Raw genomic sequence first — 13,694 nt, 5'->3', positions numbered from 1 at the left:
TTTTCCTATATAGAAGTGGCCAAATAAGTCCATTATTAGTATATTTTGAAACATATGAAATATTTATATTCCTTGCTATGAGAAAACTGGGCACTGCTGTACATAGTTCTACACATGTTCACCATTCTCTAAAAAATAATCATCAAAACCACTCCAGAGTACAAAAAGTTCATAAATAGAGTTCATAATGATATGGCAAATCATGAGTGGCATTGAAAGAGCGAGCATTTTTGTTATATATAGTCTGAGAGTATATTTTAGCTTTGCCAAAACAAAACAAAAACTCCACAAAAAAGGTTTACATACAATGATGTGTCCCTTGCCGGGGGAGTTTGCATCCTTTCAAAAAGGCTCCTGACACGCCCACATCTCTCTCTCTCTCTTGTGCATGCTTTTACATTTCTTCCTAGAGTTTTTCGCTTCGTTATTACAGCATGCTAATCAATTGTCTTACGTTTTGCCTACAAGCGGAACTTGCACCGAGAGTGTTCTGTAAGTGTGCAAGTAGGACGGTGGGCAAGGAGTCCCGTGATTGGAGAAAAAAATGAGGTTTTGAGTATAAGGGACTGTTTTCTTTTGTGTGTGTGTGTGTGTGTGTGTGTGTGTGTGTGTGTATAACGAGGTCCATATGCACTTCTCATGAACCGTGTACTGGCATATTTTGTGTATAACTCTACATATTAACAGGAAATGCAAAATGTCAATGTGTGCAGGTTCCATGTTTGTACCGTTTTATATAAATACACATGTATAGTCTGTCATGTATGCAGGCGTGTGAGAGCACATGGCAAGGGGTGGGGCGTAGGGGGCGGGCGGGGGTATAGGGGGGGGACAAAGAGCTCCTTTCACACTTGGCTCTCGGTGGAGGGCTTGCGTATGGACGCCCACCCGGTGTCGGGCAGGCTGTGCTGGGCGTGGCGCTGTGGGGTGACGGTGGAGGAGGGAGTCAGGGTGGTGATGGAGGAGCACTCGGACGCCTCCTCCTGGAGGAGCTGCTCCGTCTCCCCGTCGTCCAGCGAGGCGCTGCTGGCCTGCAGGGACACCGTGTCCGTGCGCATGCAGGCGTGCAGGCCGCCGCCCCGCGAGGGCTTGATCTGCTTCAGGTGGTCGTCCCAGTACAGCTCGTCGTTGGACAGGAGACACACGCCCTCCACGATGCGGATCTTCTCCTTGGTGTAACCTCCGTCCCCTCCTCCCTAGGGATATAGGAAGCAAGCGCAGGCACAGGCAGTTAGAGCTGGCCCCCATCCCATGTCAGGCGTCGTAGTGCTGGTCATGTGTTAATCATAAACCAACCGCAAAACATTCCAGAACAAGTTCACCAAACTGCAGCCCAATGTACAGCACGCGCTGGATCCATTTAGTGATGCTGTGCTGGGGTTAGACACACACGTTTCCATGTGTTACAAGTGTGACAAACATCACACCACAAGACCCGGTGAGTAGCACGTGAAACTGACGCGTCATGCCAGGAGTCAGAGTGCTCTGAAAATGTATTCCAAGCCGGGAAATACCTGATCTCAGATAAAGGCGTCACATGCACTTATAGGACAGAACAGTTATTATATGAATAGACAAATAAGCCTAAAGGTTAAGAAGAGAATAAGATAAATCAGAGAGCATTGGCACTACATGCAGTGTGCAGTAGCTACCTCTCTGCAGGAAGTGGGTCAAAAGATATAGGGAGAGAGGGTGTTGTAAGGATGAGAGCGCTGCAGGGAGGAGGAAAAGGAAGGAATACATTCATAAGTGCCAGAGGATCGGTGACTGTGTCTCACGTTAACCCATTTTGGACTGAGAAAAAAAAGGCTTCTAAAACATTTTTCTGAAAAACCTATGTTTCTATGTCAGTGGTGCTCAACCTTTTTCATGTCAAGAACCCCCAGAATTATCTCCATTGGGCCACGGACCCCCCCCCCCCCCATCTCAAAATATGTAGTTCCAGGGACCCCTCCCAGAAGCAAATATTTTAGTTAAAAATGCTCTGAAATATATATTCAATGATTTGCGCCACATTTTAACGATTTTTCAAAAATAGCAGACCTGGCGCGCTATGAGCTGGTCCAGGCCCATTGCAATGGTTTTACTCAGTAGCGGCCGGTCAATAGAGCAGGTGGAGCGAAATGCCTTCACGACTGACGACCTATGTCGCGACGTATATTTTTCCGTCGCAACGTATATTCGAGTACGTCCTGGCGTAAATATCAATTCGTCCCGGCAGAACGGACTCGTCGCGGCTATATCTACCCGTTTGCGACCTAGTAGTTTGACTATTCTTTTACGTCGCGACAGAACGGGACACGTCACGGCTATATCTACCCTTCTCGACGTAAAAGGTAATTCGTTGTGGCGTGTGTGGACTCGTCGCAACAGAACGGAACTCGTCGCGGCTATATCTACCCTTCTCGACGTAAAAGGTAATTCGTTGTGGCGTGTGTGGACTCGTCGCAACAGAACGGAACTCGTCGCGGCTATATCTACCCGTTTGCGACGTAATGGTTGACTTTGTTATATGCCCGGTGCGCGGTGCCCTGCGCGGTGCCCTGCGCTGCCCTACGCCCACCGCGTGCACCTTGCCGGTCCGCCCTGCGCCCTGTGGCCTGGCACGTGTGCACGTGTGCCAGGCCACCGCGTGCACCATGCCGGTCCGTGGAGCCCTTCGCCGTCTCCCCAGGCGACCCTGCGTTCCAGAGCTGTCACATGCCCACCGAAAATAGCAGATCTACCAGCTCCTCTCCTACATACGGGATGGCCCGACCCGCGTCTGTGGACCCCTGGGGGGGTGTGTGTGTGAGCGTCTGAGCTCCTATCTGTGTGCCTCCCCCCCCCCCCCCCCCCACCCCATGTGGACCCTTGCAGGGGGGGGGGTCGGGGGGTCCCCCTATGCACTTTGTGTAGATGCTGCGTATCGCCTCATACTGAAAAAATTACTATTTTACGCACAGCGCAAGGCAATATGTGATTACGATCGTCCTTCTGGGGGGGGGGGGGGGGGGGGGGGGGGGCTGGCCTACACAATAGATAACCTACCCTGGCCAACACAATAGATAACCTACAAGGACATATGAATTTAATTTATATACACGGCTATATTAATTTAGCCGATCATCAAAGCTCACCGCGCTCGTATAGCGCATTGACTGTCTGTCTGTCTGTCTGTCTGTCTGTCTGTCTGTCTGTCTGTCTGTCTGTCTGTCTGTCTGTGTCTCAATGACTTGCCTTAGGCGGATAATATAGACTACAAGTACTTTATTAAAGTAAAGTAAAAGAGTGAGTTATCATTGCGTTCTCTGCGTCGTAGCGCATGCAGATAGGCAGATAGGGGGGGGGGGCAGTTCTATAGGCAAGGGCAGAAGGTTCCTATAACGACAGTGGGTGCGTGCCCACCTTAGAGTAGCCTATATATTTTAAGGCACCCGCCCCGCAACTTATTATTATTGGCTTATTATTTTGCCACCAGCGGAGTTGACGGTTGACGCCGTTGTCTAGTATAGACTATAGGCCTGTGCCAGGATGATTTTAAATAAATATGTCTCTGTCTCTGCGTCTCTAGAGCTATAACATATATACTGTAGCACACATCATGTGTGACACATGTGCACACACACACACACACACACACACACACACACACACACACACACACACACACACACACACACACACACACACACACACACACCGAGTACTAAGTATAAGTAGCATATAGGGTACGGCTCTAAAAACATTAAATACTGCGGGAGCATTACACTAAACAAAGTTGGATTTGTACATTGCAGAAACGTAACATAACGTAAGTGTTCTTATTATTGTCCGTCTGGGTTTTATAATGCAGTGTGAGTCCGCTCCGCGATAGCCGATCTGCAAGCTCACAACGCGTTGCGCTGATTGACAGTGCACGTGCAGCAGCTACTGTATAAAATTATATTTAAGTAGGCTACTTTTTTGTGTGACGTCTGTGTGTTATTGACTTCTTGTTCCTTAATGTGCAGGTTTATCAGAGCGATATAGTGCAGCTGTGAGTGAGTAGGCCTATAGCTGCTGCTGCTGCGTCCGTGCACCAATAGAGCGACCGCGGCAGCGGCACGTATGAAATATTAAATAAAAATATGTTGGGCTTCCGGGCGTCCGTTTCTGGACTGTACCAACGGGCTTAGGGCCGGACGGTCCCTTAACTCCACGGGCCCCTATATTTTAGGCCCGTGCAGGGCTCTAGTGTGTGTGTGTGTGTGTGTGTGTGTGTGTGTGTGTGTGTGTGTGTGTGTGTGTGTGTGTGTGTTAAATGTGGTCATTTAAATGTAGGCCTATTATATACACGCACCATACAAGCACCTATATTATATAATGTGTTATACAAATGGGCAATCAACATATAGCAGCACCCCCCACCAGCAGATGTATATAAACATGGAATTGCGCTATGATATTAAAATGGACTGAGCTGTGATTGTGCCGTACTGCGCCGGCCGGTGGCCACTGGCCTATTCTGCCATGCAGTATAAATGCATTATCATGCCTGTTGGTGAAATATAAACATCTAAAATGGTTCAGTAATAATTAGCATAAGTTATTATTAACGAAAAACATCTAATACTATTTTAAATTGGTCTAATAAAGTTAGTAACTAATCAGAAGCAGCAACCATTTTGTTTCAAACAACTATAGACCAATAAAATAGTAGGCTAGTATTTATGTTTTTCGTTAAATAATAATACATGCTAATTATTATTGAACGGTAAGTACGCTGGTATGTACGCTAAGGTACACTATAAGCTTGTAGATCTGTTTATTTTAGTCAGAATCTCGTGTGTGTGTGTGTGTGTGTGTGTGTGTGTGTGTGTGTGTGTGTGTGTGTGTGTGTGTGTGTGTGTGTGTGTGTGTGTGTGTGTGTGCGCACACATCACATGTGCACACATGTGTGCTATATGTTATAGCTCTAGAGACGCAGAGACAGACATATTTATTTAAAATCATCCTGTCTCGCACGGCATATAGAGCCAATGAACGGAGCATACCCCCCCCCCCCCCCCCTCTCTCTCTCTCTCTCTCTCTCTCTCTCAGCACACGCTGTGCTGTGATATCAATCAGACGCAAATGATCATTGAGTAACGTTAGCTCTGACTCGCACATTATGTGAGATCACATAAAAGGCCTTTAATATAGCCACAGATCATATAGGAATAGGCTTGGGCACTACCCTACCATCTCTCTATAGTGGGGCACCGACGATCTGCAAGCTCACAACGCGCTGCATGTGGACGCAACACTTGGAGCTTGTAGATGCGCACCACAGATCATACAGGGCGTGTGTTCCAGCTAACCCTATAGCATAACACACACACAAGCAACAGTATAGACATCTATTCATCATTATTTATTTCAAATCAAAATACAATGTAATGCTGCACCACTGTCATGAAGTTCGCACGCACACGCACACGCGACACACACACACACACACACACACACACACACACACACACACACACACACACACACACACACACACACACACACACACACACACACACACACACACACGTTTGCTTTCATTCGCTGTATGATACATTAGGCGATATAGACCCGCTGCGGCCCAGCGATAATCAACCGCTGTCCGCTGCGATGCGTGAGCTTGTAGATCAGATGCCGACAGACAGACAGACAGACAGACAGACAGACAGACAGACAGACAGACAGACAGACAGACAGACAGACAGACAGACAGACAGACAGACAGACAGACAGACAGACAGACATGAAATGAAATGGTTCAATAATAACACACACGAGATTCTGACAGAATGCGGCGGCATGCTTAAAATAAACAGATCTACAAGCTTATAGTGTATACCATAGCGTATACATACCAGCGTACTTACCGTTCAATAATAATTAGCATGCATTATTATTAACGAAAAACATAAATACTAGCCTACTATTTTATTGGTCTAGTTCAGTTGATTGAAACAAAAGTCATGGAATTCAATTGCCTACATTCAGTATAGGCCTGGTTTTGATATAATGATGCAGGGAGATTTTCTGAGCCAGTCCGTGCCATGTCATTTTTTCAGATTAATATTTAAATCTTTAGTTGGAAGAATGCAATAGCATATCATAAGTGTTGACCATAATGGGACGGTTGGAACCAAATGAACCCCCGACGGCCGGCGCTATTCAGCTATAAGGCCTATAAACGATATGGCCATACAAATATGGTTATGTGGTGGTCTGTGACATGTCTGCGTGCGTGCGTGCGTGAAAGAAAGACAGAATACGACGCAATGACATGTCAAATTGTCAATTGTAGATCAGCTGCTTGTTATTTAAGTAGGCTAATATGAAGGCAGCGTCTCCGCAAACGTGGACACCCGTGGCCCCCCTTGATCCCCAAGGGTCCACGGTGACCCGTACCGCCCGGGGGTCCCCGGACCCGTTTGGGCGGCCCGTCAGGTGGTTTTCGAGCTTGTGGATTTGTATTTTTAATATTGCTTGTCAAACGTTTAAGGCATATAGCCTATTTAATCTGATTGGTATAGCTCTGCATGGTTGCTGCTTCTGATAGCCTACTAACTTTACGCACGCATGCGACACACACACACACACACACACACACACACACACACACACACACACACACACACACACACACACACACACACACACACACACACACACACACACACACACACACACACACACACACACACACACACACACACACACACACACACACACACACACACACACACTAGAGCCCTGCACGGGCCTAAAATATAGGGGCCCGTGGAGTTAAGGGACCGTCCGGCCCTAAGCCCGTTGGTACAGTCCAGAAACGGACGCCCGGAAGCCCAACATATTTTTATTTAATATTTCAAGCATACGTGCCGCTGCCGCGGTCGCTCTATTGGTGCACGGACGCAGCAGCAGCAGCTATAGGCCTACTCACTCACAGCTGCACTATATCGCTCTGATAAACCTGCACATTAAGGAACAAGAAGTCAATAACACACAGACGTCACACAAAAAAGTAGCCTACTTAAATATAATTCTATACAGTAGCTGCTGCACGTGCACTGTCAATCAGCGCAACGCGTTGTGAGCTTGCAGATCGGCTATCGCGGAGCGGACTCACACTGCATTATAAAACCCAGACGGACAATAATAAGAACACTTACGTTATGTTACGTTTCTGCAATGTACAAATCCAACTTTGTTTAGTGTAATGCTCCCGCAGTATTTAATGTTTTTAGAGCCGTACCCTATATGCTACTTATACTTAGTACTCGGTGTGTGTGTGTGTGTGTGTGTGTGTGTGTGTGTGTGTGTGTGTGTGTGTGTGTGTGTGTGTGTGTGTGTGCACATGTGTCACACATGATGTGTGCTACAGTATATATGTTATAGCTCTAGAGACGCAGAGACAGAGACATATTTATTTAAAATCATCCTGGCACAGGCCTATAGTCTATACTAGACAACGGCGTCAACCGTCAACTCCGCTGGTGGCAAAATAATAAGCCAATAATAATAAGTTGCGGGGCGGGTGCCTTAAAATATATAGGCTACTCTAAGGTGGGCACGCACCCACTGTCGTTATAGGAACCTTCTGCCCTTGCCTATAGAACTGCCCCCCCCCCCCTATCTGCCTATCTGCATGCGCTACGACGCAGAGAACGCAATGATAACTCACTCTTTTACTTTACTTTAATAAAGTACTTGTAGTCTATATTATCCGCCTAAGGCAAGTCATTGAGACACAGACAGACAGACAGACAGACAGACAGACAGACAGACAGACAGACAGACAGACAGACAGACAGTCAATGCGCTATACGAGCGCGGTGAGCTTTGATGATCGGCTAAATTAATATAGCCGTGTATATATATAAATTAAATTCATATGTCCTTGTAGGTTATCTATTGTGTTGGCCAGGGTAGGTTATCTATTGTGTAGGCCAGCCCCCCCCCCCCCCCCCCCCCCCCCCCCCCAGAAGGACGATCGTAATCACATATTGCCTTGCGCTGTGCGTAAAATAGTAATTTTTTCAGTATGAGGCGATACGCAGCATCTACACAAAGTGCATAGGGGGACACAGATAGGAGCTCAGACGCTCACACACACACCCCCCCAGGGGTCCACAGACGCGGGTCGGGCCATCCCGTATGTAGGAGAGGAGCTGGTAGATCTGCTATTTTCGGTGGGCATGTGACAGCTCTGGAACGCAGGGTCGCCTGGGGACGGCGAAGGGCTCCACGGACCGGCATGGTGCACGCGGTGGCCTGGCACACGTGCACACGTGCCAGGCCACAGGGCGCAGGGCGGACCGGCAAGGTGCACGCGGTGGGCGTAGGGCAGCGCAGGGCACCGCGCAGGGCACCGCGCACCGGGCATATAACAAAGTCAACCATTACGACGGGTAGATATAGCCGCGACGAGTTCCGTTCTGTTGCGACGAGTCCACACACGCCACAACGAATTACCTTTTACGTCGAGAAGGGTAGATATAGCCGCGACGAGTTCCGTTCTGTTGCGACGAGTCCACACACGCCACAACGAATTACCTTTTACGTCGAGAAGGGTAGATATAGCCGTGACGTGTCCCGTTCTGTCGCGACGTAAAAGAATAGTCAAACTACTAGGTCGCAAACGGGTAGATATAGCCGCGACGAGTCCGTTCTGCCGGGACGAATTGATATTTACGCCAGGACGTACTCGAATATACGTTGCGACGGAAAAATATACGTCGCGACATAGGTCGTCAGTCGTGAAGGCATTTCGCTGTCTCTCCAATAGAGGGTGCTAGTGCGCCGCACCACCTCTCCCAAACCTAGATTTTCCTTGAATAAATATTACTTTAAAATATATTGTATATATATTTTAAATTATCAAACGAACAAGGTAAATATTATAGTCAGTGAATGACTAATGAGTACAATGTATAATCTACCATAAATATGTAGATAAGAAACGTTATACATTGTCTAAACTATACTTCTCTGGGCGCACAGATCTTTACCATTGACTCACCATATCAAGTTTTGCACCATGCGCAGTTCACTCTTCAATGAAAGTGAACCGGGCCTCCGTGGGCCCGGTCAGTGCATAGATATATGGTACTGTATGTATGCTACAGTATGTTTGGAAAACTAGCAGGCTTGAAAAAGGTGCACTCGTTTTCACCGTCTGAAGGGGACTTAAGCGAGCTTAGGCGAGCGAGTCGCCGTATTTCTGAAAGATTCTACAGCACTGGTGAGACAAACTATGGATCATTCATCACAGGTCAGGATGGATTCCTTCCTCCATTTAAAATAAGGTCTCTGGTTAAGGTATTGACTTGGAGACTATAGAACGAGAGCACTTACCTCTTTCTTATATCGAAGCTGGTTATAGATCGGAGGCTTTTGCGACGCCTCAATCTTAACCTCCTGTGTGGAAGTCCTGTACGAGGGGTTGCTGTAGGTCAGGTTGCTCACCCCCGGATCGGCAAACTTCGACTTTTTATGCCTGTTGACAGACGAGAGACGTTTGATTCTCTGTGACCTCCTCAATGAGTCATTTGTTGAACCAAGTACTACTTTACGTAATGCAAAGTCAAGCCAATTTCTACATTAACCCATTCTGACCTGAGATCAGATTCTAAAAATGTTTTCTACATCCTGACAGTTTTCTGAAAAAGCTATGTTTCTATGTCAGTCGTTCATCGATTTTTCTAAAATAGCAGACCTACAAGCTCGTAGCGCGCCACTCGGTGGCGCGCTATGAGCTTGTAGATCTGCTATTTTTCAATAGCTAAAGCATAGCATAATGCTAACACCAAAAAGGGTTTCATCATATTAGGCCTACTAATGGTAAAAAAAAATAAAAATAAAATAAGCATATGGTTACCTGTAAATAATGAAGGCAGCAATAAGAATAAGAATAGCCAGGATGGTCAGAATTCCACCGATCACGTAGCTGATATGAAGTCCTTCCCCTAAAGAGAGATGACATGTGTCCATTAGTCCCATGTGTGCACAGAAACCCTGTGGGGTTTAGGTACGATACAAGTGAAGAACCGAGTGACGAGGACAGCAGATATGTAGTACTGACCGTGGGGAGCGGTCACCACGTTGCTCTGCACACACCCCTCCATGTTTAGGCTCTTGTCAGTGCAGCTGTTATCATGGATTGAAAACACAGCATTAGGGAGATATAAAGTTACCCCATGATTTTCCAAAAATGTTTGAAAAGAATGTAATTTCCTGCAGGCTTTCTGTGAGAGTCATAAAAGGGACACAATCGCACTGTATAGGCATGCATTTAAAATAATTGCTGATAGTTGTTATAGTCCAAACATTTACAAATTATACTCCACATTAACAGAGAAGATTCTGTTTTAGCCACGCATCATCCTGATTCATATTTTCCCATTTTTCCGTGAACACACCAAACAAAGACACTGTTAAGTAGTGGCTAAAAACAGGAAGTCAGCGTTATAGTTGACATAAATGGTAAATGGTGCATTTATATAGCGCCTTTATCCAAGGCGCTTTACAGAGATTGTGCATTACATTCACCCATTCATACACCGATGGCAGCGGAAACCATGCAAGGCACCAACTAGCACATCGGGAGCAATTAGGGGTTCAGTTTCTTGCTCAAGGACCCTTCGACAGTAACTCTGGGGGAGCCCGGGTTCGAACTGGCAACCTTACGGTTACCATCCAGGCACTCTACCCCTGAGCCACCGCCGCCCCGACATACAATGACATCATTGGTTGAGCACTTCTAGCTTTAAAGCACAATTTTGGTACCGCGTGCACACACACACACGTGCACACACACACACACACACACACACACACACACACACACACACACACACACACACACACACACACACACACACACACACACACACACACACACACACACACACACACACACACACACACACACACACAAATGTTTTCTATTACTATTGGGAACATGAACATACTTGACGAGTGAGGGTCCCTGACGCGGCGCATCAGTGGGGATTTGGGGTATGTTTTTGGGAGCCGGCGTGCTGGTCATCCTCCTGTCAGGCGAGGTAGGGACAAAACCTGAAACTGAACATATGCGTGTTGATTATTAGCACCTTGAGTTCAAAAAGGCAATCCCTGCAGACGCTTAAGCCTTAAATTCCAATACCCCAAATCTCGGCACACTCACACTCGGGTCAGGCATTGGCGATGTTACGGTGAAATTGGTGACCTGCCGAAATATGTGACCATCTTGTGGACTTCACATAACTTACACAGAGGTCTTTAAATATGTGACCTAAATACAGCTATAGGTTGAACACGATTGCCACATATTTCAGCAGGTCACCAATTTCACCATAACGAGTATTTGGGTATTGCCTCGGTTAGAGTATTGGAATTCAGCTTTACGGTACTCGAGAAAACATTAGCCTGAAAATTCTTCAGTCACAGACTTCAGCATTTTTTGTTTACACAAAATCTTCTCTTCTGGGGGTGCCTGGCACAAAACATATTCGGATGGGAGTCCGCGACCAAATACATGTTAATTTGGGGGTCCTTGGCATGAAAACGTTTGAGAAGCAGTGCAACAGCCCACTCACTTGTGGAGCAGGGTCTGGCGTCAGGCTCATCCGGGCAGGCACACACAAAGCTGTTGGTCTTGGCGAAACAAAGATGTGTACAGCCTCCATTGTTTACCCCACAGAGGTTTGTACCTGGAATGGAGAAGAGAGGTTCCTTTAGTGCCTCAAAACAAAACTCCCACTAACACAGTTAGTCAATAATCATTTAATAATACAGTATATAATACTATAATAGAGCTTTATTTTCTTGCCATGGCCTTGTTTCAAGTAAAAAACTATTACAAAAATGGTTTTATTTTTGAGAAGGTTGATGTACACTAGTCATACACTACTGACCAGGATCATGTCTAACTCAAAACCAACATCTGGAAAAAGAGAACCGTAAGCTACACTATCGGTGAAGGATTCTAAACTGAGCAGTTTACTGTGTAGTGTGTACTGTATTCTGCTACATACACTAGTATTGAATTGATTCCCCCTCATCACCTAGGCAGGGGAAATAGGCCAACATAAATTCAGGAGAGGTTTCCTACTTTGGGAAGCTAGTTAACCTAAGGTGACACAAACCAAACACTAGCATCCTCAGTCACTGACTGCCAGACATATAGATACAAAAAGGTGCAGACTAAAAATACATTAGTTTGTCGTTTGATTTTTGTAGCTCATTGTGGCTCATAGGTTGTAGAAATAGTACACAGTAAAAACCTCAGCTTCAGCAAGCTGAACAGAACTAGCGGAGACATGACAATACCCATAGATGACATCTGTCAGTCCTAACTAACTTGATTATTTAGTATCCTTGTTAATAGCCTGTCAAAAGACAACAGAGATATTGGTTTTGTACTAGGAAAACTGTGGCAGTAAGATACCATATAACCAATAAATCAATCAATGAAAGCAAGCAAGACAAAATTAGACAGGGATACGTTATGAATTAAAAACTGTACTAAAAAAAAGAACAAATCAAATACGTGTTACAACAACTTTCAGTGGGTTGGTAAGGACGGCTTGCCATGGATTCAAATCCGGCTCTCGACCAGAGTCATCTGTCCAATCTTCTCCGCCATAATGCTTCCATAAAGCTCACTCACCAGTCTGTCGGTGTGGGGACACCACTATGATATCCATGAGGCCCTCCACATTGACCACTCACCAGTCTGTCGGTGTGGGGACACCACTATGATATCCATGAGGCCCTCCACATTGACCACTCACCAGTCTGTCGGTGTGGGGACACCACTATGATATCCATGAGGCCCTCCACATTGACCACTCACCAGTCTGTCGGTGCGGGGACACCACTATGATATCCATGAGGCCCTCCACATTGACCACTCACCAGTCTGTCGGTGTGGGGACACCACTATGATATCCATGAGGCCCTCCACATTGACCACTCACCAGTCTGTCGGTGTGGGGACACCACTATGATATCCATGAGGCCCTCCACATTGACCACTCACCAGTCTGTCGGTGTGGGGACACCACTATGATATCCATGAGGCCCTCCACATTGACCACTCACCAGTCTGTCGGTGTGGGGACACCACTATGATATCCATGAGGCCCTCCACATTGACCACTCACCAGTCTGTCGGTGTGGGGACACCACTATGATATCCATGAGGCCCTCCACATTGACCACTCACCAGTCTGTCGGTGTGGGGACACCACTATGATATCCATGAGGCCCTCCACATTGACCACTCACCAGTCTGTCGGTGTGGGGACACCACTATGATATCCATGAGGCCCTCCACATTGACCACTCACCAGTCTGTCGGTGTGGGGACACCACTATGATATCCATGAGGCCCTCCACATTGACCACTCACCAGTCTGTCGGTGTGGGGACACCACTATGATATCCATGAGGCCCTCCACATTGACCACTCACCAGTCTGTCGGTGTGGGGACACCACTATGATATCCATGAGGCCCTCCACATTGGGCAGAACTCACTCACCAGTCTGTCGGTGTGGGGACACCACTATGATATCCATGAGGCCCTCCACATTGACCACTCACCAGTCTGTCGGTGCGGGGACACCACTATGATATCCATGAGGCCCTCCACATTGACCACTCACCAGTCTGTCGGTGTGGGGA

At 46.8% G+C, this 13,694-nt stretch overlaps 1 protein-coding gene across 3 annotated transcripts in view; it reads right to left on the bottom strand.

The window, feature by feature from the left end:
* Positions 1-605: 605 nt before the first annotated feature.
* The window catches only part of lrp4 (low density lipoprotein receptor-related protein 4), a 50,740-nt gene continuing 37,651 nt past the window's right edge, over positions 606-13,694 (bottom strand). For 2 of the 3 annotated variants that reach the window (XM_083759560.1, XM_083759561.1), the window contains exons 27-32: positions 11,604-11,717; positions 10,977-11,088; positions 10,088-10,152; positions 9,884-9,971; positions 9,361-9,502; positions 606-1,196 (exon numbers count right to left, since the gene is read on the bottom strand). In XM_083759560.1, coding sequence (XP_083615686.1) covers positions 846-1,196; positions 9,361-9,502; positions 9,884-9,971; positions 10,088-10,152; positions 10,977-11,088; positions 11,604-11,717 — 872 coding nt within the window. In that variant the 3' untranslated portion in view covers positions 606-845. Of the gene's footprint in view, positions 1,197-1,652; positions 1,713-9,360; positions 9,503-9,883; positions 9,972-10,087; positions 10,153-10,976; positions 11,089-11,603; positions 11,718-13,694 lie in introns of all 3 variants that reach the window. The other variant, XM_083759562.1, reaches the window with a different exon arrangement.

Source organism: Protomyctophum parallelum (assembly GCF_964188405.1).
Source record: "Protomyctophum parallelum genome assembly, chromosome: 2".
NCBI classification, from domain to species: Eukaryota; Metazoa; Chordata; class Actinopteri; order Myctophiformes; family Myctophidae; genus Protomyctophum; species Protomyctophum parallelum.
The sequence above is the reverse complement of the archived record's forward strand: the minus strand, read 5'-3'. Positions and strand labels throughout refer to the sequence as shown.